We start from the raw sequence: 12,479 nt of genomic DNA on the forward strand, positions 1-12,479 counted from the left end.
TTGCAGATGATGTACTCCTATTTTGCAAAGGGGAGTTCCAGTCTGTGATGCTAATGTTGAGAGGGCTCAAGACATTTTCTAATGCTTCAGGACTAACAACAAATGCAGGAAAGTCCAATATATTTACTGCAAACATGAAGGCACAGGAGATAGAAGACTTATGTGAAATAACATGGTATAGTAAAGGCAAGCTCCCATTCAAATACTTAGGGGTCCCAATATCATCTAAGAAGCTGTCCAAAATGGATTGTCAAGTATTGGTAGATAAGCTGGCAACCAGAATAAGTAGCTGGGGTTCAAGAAACTTATCATATGCAGGTCGAGTACAAATGATAAACGCAGTGTTAATGCATATTCACACATACTGGGCTTCTATATTCATTCTTCCAAAAGTAGTTCTAAAGAGTATCACAGCACTGTGTCGTAACTACCTATGGGATGGAAAGGGGGAAACAAACAGAGTTCCATTAGTAGCATGGGACCTTGTGTGCAGACCAAAACAAGAAGGAGGAATAGGTATAAAGGATTGTGTAGTATGGAATGAGGCAGCTATTGAAAAATATGTTTAGGACATAACACACAAAACTGACACACTATGGGTTAAATTGATCAACCATATCTACCTTAAAAATGTAGATTGGTGGCAATACAAGGTAGCAGTGGATAGTAGCTGGTACTGGAGGAAAATCTGCCATATTAGAGATAAATTGGCAGGAGGCTATGTGCAAGGAGGATGGCAGTCAGCTACAGGGAAATACTCAATCCAAAAAGGATATGCATGGTTGAAGGGGACTCTGGACAATTGCCAATGGGGAAGATGGGTTTGGAGTAAACAAAACATTCCAAAACATAGCTTTATATGCTGGTTGTCGATGCAGAAGAAGCTGCTCACAAAGGACAGACTGGCTCGCAGAGGTATCAACACAGATGGCATGTGTGTTCTATGTGGTGACTCAATAGAAACAGTTGAACATGTATTCTATGAATGCTAATTCTCAAGAAGATGCATAACTACAATTTCTACGGTGGTTAAAAGTTAATATTACAAACACTGAAGGGCAGCACCTATGGAGAAAAGTAGAAAGGAAAATGGGAGGAAAGCTAAGCAGAGAATTTGCATTTGCAGCTTTGGCTGCGACTACCTATAATGTGTGGAAAGGGAGGAATGAAGCCTTATGGAACAATTCAGTCCCTAGACCACAAAGAGTATGTGAGCAAATCAAAGAAGAAAGTAAAGTTCGAATGGCGGAAATGCTCAACAAGCGAAAAAAAGGAAAGGATAGAGGATGGATAGAAGATATATATAGATAAACAGATAGGGGATAGAATACACATGTACAGAATTATATATAGATAAAAGCTAGAGGTAGCTATTTCACTGTTTTGTTCCTCATTGTATTACCTTTGTTGTTTTTGTTTGGAGATGAATAAAAAATTTCATTCCACCAAAGGTCTACAATTTCACATACCTTACGTTCCTTTTAACCCTTAAAACATACTCCTATTAACGAGAGATAGAAAATTAAATTTAAAATTCTTATGTTAAAGTAGCAAAACTTTTCTACAACAAAAATATTTTTGGAAATTAAAAAACAAGAAAAGGAACAAAAAAGGTAATCTTTATTTAGAAATTAACATAAATGTTCTCTGAGAATTATCTTTTACAAAAACTACTCCGATTATACTTATTTTCAGAAATTATTTGCAAATCTAGTTTTTTTTATTGAACATAAATGTAATTCAAACATAACTTAACATAATTTTTCTTTTCACCACTAAACATAAGTTGGTGGAGTGAAATTTTTTCTTTTTCTCGCATCAATCAAAAAAGTTGATTGTAGGAATCATATATTGTATTATCTCCCAAGAATTTTTGCCAGAGTGAATTTCATTTTACCCCCTTAACCTTTTAGTGTAGGAAAATAATACCCCCTTCACCTTTTGAATGGAAAAGAGAACCCCCTTTGACAGTTACTGAGCTTCTTATGAAGTAGTTCTCTGAATTTCCATAATACATCAAAATTGTAACAGTTTCCTTTTGGACAATTTGGAGCAGAATAGCTTTTTTAGTGGTTATCTTTTATATTGCAATGTTGTTATGGGATTTCCTTAGCTATACTAATAGCATTTCCTGCTAGAACTGGATTAAACTTCTAGCAGTATATTATTGAAAGATGTCAGATCCTCAGCGGAAATAGTTTTTAGAATGTGTTTCAGTGCTATGATGTGTAAAAATATTTACAAAATCTTGTTACTTATAAGGTAGTAAATCTCTACAATTTTCGCACTTCTCCTTTGTATTCCTAGATTCTTTGCGACTACATGCTGTGTTATTTGTTTATGTTATCTTATTTCCTTGCCATTGTTACCATTTGCTTATTGTGTCCTTTTCACTGTTCTTGAGCCGTGGGTCTAGGGGAAACAACATCTCTCTTCCTTCACAAGGTTGGGGTAAGGTCTGTCTACACATTACCATTACCCGATCCCACGTGTAGGATTTCACTGAGTTTGTTGTTGTATGGTAAAAATGGTATTTGACCTACTTTCCCATGAAAAACTACACTGATTGTGTTAGAAATCTTTACAGTATATAACTTAAATTCTTTATATTTTGTTCTTTGTGCTCTGACATTGAGATACTCTTGGATTTGATCAGGTGGACACATTAACCCTGCTGTGACATTTGGTATGTTTCTGGCAAGGAAATTGTCTCTAACCAGGGCAGTTTTCTACATTGTGATGCAATGCCTTGGTGCAATCTGTGGTGCTGGTGTTGTCAAAGGGTTCCAGCCATCTTTGTATCAGGTTAAGGGTGGAGGTGCCAATGTTGTGAATCATGGTTACACCAAAGGAGATGGCCTTGGTGCTGGGATTGTTGGCACTTTTGTTCTTGTCTATACAGTTTTCTCTGCTACTGATGCCAAAAGAAATGCAAGAGACACCCATGTCCCTGTGAGTACTTACTTGACTTCTCATTTGTAATTTAGATTTTACTGTTGAGCTATTTAATGTGTGTGTGTATTCTAACTCATGGTTGCGTTTTACAGATTTTGGCACCTCTCCAATTGGATTTGCAGTGTTCTTGGTTCACTTGGCCACCATCCCAATTACAGGCACCGGCATTAACCCAATTGTTGTTGGAATTCAAATTTTTTATTTTTCTGGTAAACTTTTGCATCAAAGGGGGTTCTCTTTCCCATTCAATAGGTGAAGGGGGTATTATTTCCCTACCCTAAAAGGTTAAGGGGGTAAAATGGAATTCACTCTTTTTGCCATTTTGCAACATCTAAAAGTTTTATCCTTCCTGTTTTACCACCTACCAATTAATAAGGAAGATTATCGAGTTGCTATAATAAAAACGGAAAAGGCTCAAAGTTACTAGCTATACAATAAGAATTAATGATCAAATAATAAATTGACTAATTTTACGGACTAGTTGTTATTCTACCCTAATTTTCCTCATTTATAACAATTTGAAAATTATACCCTAATTTGTTGCTAAATAAGATTATCATATTTTTTTGTTTAGCCACAAAAATTTATCCTTCACTAATTCTCGTTTTTTAGTAGTGTTTGGGTTATGAAATTTGACTAAAACCTGAATTTGAAAGAATACTAAAGTATATAGTGTTAAACTTGTTCATAAAATATTTTTGTGGTATAAAAATATACTATTACTAAACAGATAAAATAATTATTAATATTAAATTATGCTCAAATATAAAAAATGTTAGACAGACATGAATCTCAAGTACACCCTACCCTACCTGCGAATATTGTCCTAATTCTATTCTACTTCGGTTTTCTTATTTTCTGCTTCTTTCTCTTATTATAAATATACATTACAAATCTTCTAACCAAAATCCAAAACAAAACCTACAAAAATTCCTCATATCAACTTCCATTACAAAAAAAACATGTTTGAAACCTTAAAAACTGATTTCGAAATTAGTGAAGAAATTGGCCGTGGTAAATTCGGTACAATCTACCGTTGTACATCCAAATTAACTGGTCAATCTTTTGCCTGTAAAACCATTAAAAAAAGCCTTCTTCTTGATTCCACAGACCGTGAGTGTCTAAACAAAGAGCACAAAATTCTGCAACTTCTTAGTGGAAATTCTAATATTCTTCAAATATATAAAGTTTATGAAGATGATAATTATCTTCATATAGTAACAGAACTCTGCTCTAGCGATGATCTTTACGATAGGTTATCTAATGGATTATTTTCTGAGAAAGCTGCTGCTGTTATTTTAAGGCAATTGGTTTCAGCGATTAATTGTTGTCATAAAATGGGAGTGGCACATCGTGATATAAAACCAGATAACATCTTGTTTGATTCCCAGGTAAAACATGTTTCCTTGTTTTAATTTTTTTAATTCTTACGTTACAATCACTTTTCTTTTTAATTCCTGATTTCTTTTATTTTTAATCTTTGTGTGTTTTCAACTAGTATACGTAGGAAGGAGAGCCTAGTAGTTGTCTCTGTGTGACCTATAATATAGTTTACGGGTTCAAGCCGTTGAAGCAATAACTGGTGCTTGTCTTAGGGTAGACTGTCTTCCTCCTATCCTGCGTAAATATGCACTTGGCTGCCCTTTTACTAGTACACACAGACCTCTACAAATTAGTTGGTATCAAGATTTAGTTATGTTAGTAGGTTTAGAGGCAGAGCCAAAATTTAAAGTTTATGGGTTCTAAATTTGCTACAGAATCAATAGCTCGGCTGACTTAGTGGGTTCGCAATTAAATATTTATACATATTTAATGAATTTCCTATATAGATACAATGTTTAAGCAAAAGTTTATTTGGCGTCTACAGTTTATTATAAATCTTTTTGTCTGGTTAGAAATATATACGCTCATAAAAAAGATAGAAAAATCTTAGTGCTAGAAAGATTAATTTATTATATAGTATTAGACTTGATAGGCTTAAAATATTGGCAATAAGTTGGTAGGGTCCGATGACCCCTAGCAGCTTATGGGGTCCGATGATCCCTTATTTTAACATATAGGTCCGCCCCTGACTGTTTATTTTATTCTATTCAGAAATATATGTCAATAGACAAAAATTTAGAACATGAATTCTTTAATTGTTGTTATATTGTTACTACTTCCTTCTTATTTTATCTCATTCTTAATTTCCGGACATGAATTCTTTAATTGTATTAACTAATTTTATTGCTTTTGTTACTAAAACAGGACAATTTGAAGCTAGCTGATTTTGGATATGCAGAATGGTTTATGGGGAAGGAGAGAAAGATGATGAAAGGGTTGGTAGGGACACCGTACTATGTTGCCCCAGAAGTTTTATTAGGCAGAGAATATAATGAGAAAGTGGATATATGGAGTGCTGGTGTTATGTTGTACATTATGCTTTCTGGGGTTGCACCTTTCTGTGGTGACACTACAAAAGAAATTTTTGAAGCAGTTCTAAGGGGAAATTTGAGGTTTCCAACTAGGATTTTTGGGTCAGTTTCAACTGAACTCAAGGATTTGCTGAGAAAGATGATATGTAAAGATGTTTCTAGAAGATTTTCTGCGGAGCAAGTTCTAAGTAAGTTGTTTTTCTCACTCAAAATTATTTTAATGGATTCTTTTTTGTTTTCCTTTTTATACAAAAGTCTTAGCAAAAAGGTGTGATTTATTTTTCTGGTGTAACGGCAGAGGCGGAGTCAGTATTTAAAGTTTATGAATTTTGAATTCGTCATCGAACCCATAGCTCGTCTTGGTTATCGGGTTCGCAATTAAATATTTAATATATATATATATATATATAATATATATATAAAATAAATTTTGGTACAATTATAGAATCTAAGCAAAAGTTATTGGGTTCATCCGGACCCGCATATAATAAACTAGCTCCGCCCCTTTGTAATGGCAGTGACATGATTGAACCAAATTATTAACATAAGGTATATTAAGATCATTTTACATAGTTCAGAGGTATATATGACACTTTCTCCCTTTAAAAAATAACAATCCATAAAACTAAGGGTTGTACAGTGTTTTAGACTACATTGTATATAAGTTAAATCCTTTAGCTTTTTCTTTAGCATTCCCTTTACCTTGTCATTTTCGTAGTTTACATCTGATCTTGAATTTTATTTGTAAAAATGCAGGGCATCCATGGATCATTAATGGCGGAGAAACCAGATCAACGGCTGATAGTAAGAATTGAACCAACAACCTCATAAAGATTTTGGACTCCCTTGATCATTTGAGCTATGCTTTTGGACTATGACAAGATGATTCAAAATATAATATATAGAGACACAATACGAATTGTCTTATATGTACAATATAATTTTCAGATAAAAGGGATTATGAACCCCCTTCCGCTCCCCTAAAACCGCCCCTGCTGTGTTGTACATACACTTGGGACCTTTGTCATTTGAGGTCTAAAACTTACCTTTTTACTTTTTAGTTCTTGATTTTGCCTTGTAGTGGAAAATCAAGAATCTGAGACTGTACATATATGCGGATAATGAGTTCTTCCTATATATGCAAATGAAATAAAAAGTTAAGCAATCAATAAGGAACCCTTGTGCTTTTTAGAGTTTTGTTTATAAAAGAGCATATGTATAAAGTTTGTTGCTTATCTTATATGAATATTTATGTTAACAGCATATTTGGTGTCTGGAATCAGTACTGAAAGAAATGTTTTTTAAGCATCTTTTTTACTTTATGCATTATAGATATGGATCTTGAAACAATTTTGACCTTATAATATGCAATTTGATGGAAGTTTGTATTAAAGCATCTGGTTTATTTAGTGTCATTTTTTTCTTCTTTTGTTGATATGAAATATCGTACAACTTTGAAATGTGTTTCTTGAGTACTTTGGAATATTAATCAAAGGCATCCCTTGGAATTTTAAGGGGGTATATTATTAGCATATGCTTTAGAATTAGCTTTTTATTTATTTATTAAGCAGCAATTAAAGGACCAGAAGACAGGTTGATTTGGAACTTTATGATTCCAAATCAATTGCGTGTAATTATTTAGTAAATTTTTTAACATATGTGCATCTGAGTCAAGTTGATGAATTCGAATGAACTCATAATTAATCTTTTGCTTTTGACACTGAGTTAAACCCATGGCACGTGTTTGAAATAAAAAGATTGGCCCAAAGCCATATATAGATATGTTGAGTTGCTTATCAAACTAAGTCATGTGACACTGTTATGAAATTATCTAAGATGGACCACCCTTTATACCCTCATGACGCAGAAAATTATAAGATTTGGAACAGAAAAAAAAAAGTTATTTGAAAAGGTTACTACATATATGGGGAAAGAAGGAAAGCGTTGGAGTACCTAAATTCATAGATCAGATCCGTAAAATTAGCTACTAATGCTTACATTAGGCTAGGTTGCTATATAACATTCCTTTAAGGTGCGGTCCTTCTCTGATCCTGCGAGAACACGGTATATTTCGGGCATCTAAAGGCGGACCCAAGATTTTTAAGCGAAGGAGCACCATTATTTTTTTTATTGGTGCCACTTAAAGACTTTTAGTATTCAGGGTGCCAAGTTTCTTTATATAATTATTTTTTAAAATATACACACATACATATATAATTTTCTGCCAAAGTTTACGGGTCTGATGACCCCTCAATGGTACAATTAGGTCCACCTTTGGGTGCACCTCGCTGCCTTTACTACATACAACATACCCAGTATTATCCCATATCATGGGGTCTGGGGAGCAGAGCCGGAGGTATGCTCTACCGAGAGGGTTCACCAAAATCCGTAAAGTTCAGTAAAATTTTTATGTATACATGTATATGTCTTTGGAAAATAGTAATATATTATTAGTTGGCACCCATATACAAAGCATTCTTTGGTTGAATTCAAAAGTGCACCTCCGACTGGGTCCGCTTTTACGGAGGAGGATAGTGTGTATACAGATATTATCCTTACCTTGTGAAGATAGAGAAGCTATCTTTACTACATATATGGGGTAAATGAGGATGTAATGAGATTTTGACTTTACACGCAACTCAAAGGAAACATATATATAAAGCATCTAGTTTAATACCCTTTTTTCTCTTCTTTATTGATGTGAAATATGCCAGAAATTTAATCTGTTTCTTGAGCTCTGAATACTTAATAAATAAAGCTGGCATTCCTTGGAATATATATATATATATATATATATATATATATATATATATATATATATATATATATATATAGTAGTTTTATGGTACGCACTTTGCGCGTGTATTTCATATTAATGAGAACATAATTTTTAAAAAACATATAAACAATGTGTTTGAGTTATAAAATAGAAATTAAAAAATATATAAGTTCCTGAAAACGAATATTGATCCTACTTAGCTAGTTAGATAAAGTAAAACATTATGTTTAAAAAAAGTCATCAATGCTTTATTATGATTTTAGAGAATTTATGTAAGAATTTCTTACGAAAATTAAAAAAGAAAACTTTTGTCTCTTAAGATATGAGAATGAAAAGATTGGCAACGTAGCTTCTAGAAAAATATTGCTAAGTGAAAATGAGTCTAAAAATAATGTAGGGAATGAGTTTTTGACTAAAATTATCCCTTATCTATGGGAGTAGGTTCCTTTTTGTCCTTAAAATATAAACCAGAGCATCTTTAATCCTTTAACTTTGTTAAACTAGAGCACCTTTGGTCTACTAACAGAATCAAGTTAAAAACTAACGGTGCTAACCTATGTGACACTCACGTGACTTTGGAAAATGCTAAACCCACCAGTTCCATTTGCAATTTTCCCTCAATTCCATCGACAAAGAAATCCATTACCAAAAACCCTAGCCTCTCAAAAAAGCTTGGATGACTGAAACAAGAAAAGGACTCAAAGTGAAGAAGCTTATTTATTGATCTCCAGCAATGATTATTAGATGTCATGGTAGTGAAATACCCAATTATGGTAAGATTTTAGCAAGAAATACTATTTGGATTTTCATCAAACTGAAGAAATTTTGATTTTTTTACTGTATGTTGATTCAATTTCTCATTCTTTAGTTTATTTAATGATTATTATATAACACATGACAGCTTCATTGTATTATAATAAAGTTAGTAGATTAAATCTCTCCTATTCTTCGTGCAATGCAGTGATATGCAGTAGCTTTTCGAATAAAAAATATTGGAATAGAGACAAACAATAAGGAATAAAAAAGTTGTTTCTGACATGCTAATCTTTTATCTCTCTTTTTTAATCGTTGGCGAATTAGGTCCACCCATATTAACGTGTCTTTTTCTTCTTATAAAATTACTCTGTATGTGTCCACCAGAAAAAGGTCTAACATAAATTTAATTTTTTTTGGCAGACCCTGCATACGAGGCTTCTTTTTTCAGTATAAAAGTAACACATGGTGGTACGATGAAGCTTCAGCCTAGCAGATATTATCTTGGGGGTCGTGTAGATTTTATTGATTATGTTAACCATACGGAGTTGAAGCTGTCGCAATTCAAATCTATGGCAGAACTATGTGGTTATGAGAGAGATTCTGTTACTTTTTGGCACAAGTGCGGGAGGTACGGGAATAGAATGCGACTTGTTTCTACTGATGTAGAAGCCACTGTTATATCCAAAAATATTCCCGATCATAAGGTGGTTGAAGTGTACTTTGAACATCTTGATTCATATATTGGAAAAACTATACATACTAATAAAGTTAGTGGAGCAGAACAAGAGAAAAAAGTACATAGCGAGCATTCTTCGACTGATGATGAATTTGAAGACTCAGAAAATGATTTTTCAGATGATAATGAAAATGTGAATCATATATATGAAGTTAGTGAAGAAGTTAAGAAAAAAATGGCTGCTGAAGAAGGTGATACAGATTGCGTTGACTCGGATGATACAAAGAGTTTAGAATGTGACTCTGACAGTGAGAGTTTCAACTTTCCGATGTTCAATCCTAAAACAGACGGGGATAAACCAGTGTTGGCATTAGAATTGACATTTGAAAACAAGCATGAGTTCAAATATGCTGTAATAACTCATGAAGTTAATGAAGGGAAGTACATTAAGTGGTGCAAGAATGATAACTCGAGAGTGAGAGCAATTTATGGTTATCCAGATTGCAAATGGGAGATTCTAGCTTCAAGAATGCATCGAGATAGAACATTTCAGATCAGAACATACAATCCCACTCATGATTGTAAGATTTGGAACCACCGTAACAAAGCAATCACATCTTCTATATGAAGTTGGTTGAAAATGAGGTGCCCGACAAGCCTAAGAGATTCCAAAGAATCTATATTTGTTTTAGTGGTTGTAAAGATGGGTTTAAGAGCGGTTGTAGAAGAATAATTGGGGTGGATGGTTGTTGGCTTAAGGGTCCAATGTATGGGACTCAATTGTTAACTGCTGTTGGGCTTGATCCGAATAACAATATCTTTCCGATAGCATATGCAGTTGTAGAGAAGGAAAGAAAGGAATCGCGGGAATGGTTTTTGAATTATTTGAAGCTTGACTTAGACATTGATGATGATGGTACTTGGACCTTCATGTCGGACAAGCAAAAAGGTTTGATTGAAGCGTTCAATGAGGTATTGCCATATGTTAGTCATCGATTCTGTGTGAGACACCTCCATAACAACTTCAAGAGGGCAGGATTCAGTAGTATCTCACTCAGGAATGCCCTTTGGAAGGCTGCAAAGGCTACAACAGTAAAGTGGTTTGAGGATTGCATGGTTGACATCTTTGATATAGATTCAGAAGCTGCTCATTGGCTCAAGAAGAAGTCGCCTACTGAATGGTCTAAATCTCACTTTCCTGAAACTGTGAAATGCGATACCTTACTCAATAATATGTGTGAATGTTTTAATAGCATGATCATTGAGGCTAGAGATAAGCCGATTATCACTTTACTGGAGAAGTTAAGGTATCACCTTATGACAAGGATGCAAGCAAATAGGGATAAAGGTACCAAGTGGAATGATGGTGATATTTGCCCCAGGATTAAGGATGTATTGCACAAAAATCAAGCGAAAGCAGCTGAATTTATTCCCAGGAAATCAAATGAGTGGAATTAAGAGATAATAGGAGCAAGCATAATGAACAAGTGGGCTGTGGATTTGCTAAATAGAAAATGCAGTTGCAGGAAATGGGATCTAACAGGAATTCCTTGCAAGCATGCCATTGCCGCGATTTGGGCTAAACATGATAACATTAATTCATATGTGGATGATTGTTATAAGGTAGAAACTTATAGAATGATCTATGGATGTTCTATTCTACCTATGAATGGTCAAGAGATGTGGCCTAAGTCGAATAACATTCCTCCTTTGCCTCCACGATTGGAAAGACAAACTACCAAAGGAAGAAAACAAAAGCTTCGCAAAAAAGAGCCTGATGAAGTTGGAGCAAGTAGACAAAAAATGAAAAGGAAGCAACCAAAATTAGATTGTAGCTTATGCCATAATCCAGGTCATAACAAAAGAACCTGCAAGTTAAATCGTGTGTATCCAGATTCTTATGATGATGAGACGGTGCGACAAGAACCCTCATTTCCTGTTGCATCTTCTGCTCCTGTAAAGCTTCCGGTGTGAGTTTATTACACATATCACTTTATTTAATTATATTAGGGATACGGTAACGATAATATTTTTCTTTATTGTAGGTAAGAAGAGGGCCTGCTAGCCAGGACCATATGAAAGCAACTCAAGAAAGTAGAGTGATTGGAGATATATTTTTTGATATGTAAGTTTCTGCTTAAAAGGATTGGTTGTTGCTGCTGTAGGAGGTTATTTTTTGCTGGTGAAGATTGGTGAAAAAGAGTTGGAATTGCTGTTGAAGACTATATGGATAGGTTGATATGCCTAGCAGACGGTTGGGATCGCTTGATGTGCATGAAAGGGTTATTTTGTGTCGCTAAAAGACTGACGTAAAAGAGTTGATTTTAGTAACTCTTCATTTTGGTTTAACTGATGTAAAGGGATATTATAACATATTTCTCAGAAACTTAACATATTTCTCTGTGAAGGAGATGAGTTCAATGAATATTTATTTTGGTTTGGGTTTTACTATTGCTTTTGATGTGTCCAGTAAGTGGAGATGATTAAGCATATGAAGTTTAAACTAACTTTGTAAACAGAAAAAATAATGGTTTGCACTATTGATTCTGATAAGTCCTGCACATTAATTATAAGTTATTTTGACCTAAGAAATGAAGAAGCAAGAAGAAAGAAAACGTGCCTCAATCAAGAAAGAAGGAGAACACTGTTAGTTGAATTCTCTACCTAGGATAGTTAATTTAAAAAGATATGTTTCCTACATTAATTACTCTTTGGGTAAAGGTAGGGATGTTACTATTTTGAACTATTCAAATTTGCAGAACCCATAAGGAAATCATTTGAGAAGCTTCAGGCAATCACCGTTAGAAAATTTGCCCCTTCCGTTAGTTTTTAAGTTGGTGAGGTTAGTGAGACCAAAGGTGTTCTAGTTTAGCAAAGTTAAAGGATTAAAGATGCTCTA

General features: G+C 34.1%; 2 protein-coding genes across 2 annotated transcripts; both read left to right on the top strand.

The window, feature by feature from the left end:
- Window positions 1-3,885: 3,885 nt before the first annotated feature.
- On the top strand, window positions 3,886-6,571 carry LOC109210016 (phosphoenolpyruvate carboxylase kinase 2-like). The gene is made up of 3 exons (XM_019373389.1): window positions 3,886-4,346; window positions 5,203-5,557; window positions 6,126-6,571. Exons 1-3 carry the CDS (start codon window positions 3,918-3,920, stop codon window positions 6,182-6,184), a joined length of 843 nt encoding a protein of 280 aa, XP_019228934.1. The 5' UTR covers window positions 3,886-3,917; the 3' UTR covers window positions 6,185-6,571.
- Window positions 6,572-10,204: 3,633 nt separating this feature from the next.
- On the top strand, window positions 10,205-11,038 carry LOC109210015. The gene has a single exon (XM_019373388.1). It carries the CDS (start codon window positions 10,205-10,207, stop codon window positions 11,036-11,038), a length of 834 nt encoding a protein of 277 aa, XP_019228933.1.
- The last annotated feature ends 1,441 nt before the right edge of the window (window positions 11,039-12,479 follow it).

The sequence above is a fragment of the Nicotiana attenuata genome, unplaced genomic scaffold (assembly GCF_001879085.1).
Source record: "Nicotiana attenuata strain UT unplaced genomic scaffold, NIATTr2, whole genome shotgun sequence".
NCBI classification, from domain to species: Eukaryota; Viridiplantae; Streptophyta; class Magnoliopsida; order Solanales; family Solanaceae; genus Nicotiana; species Nicotiana attenuata.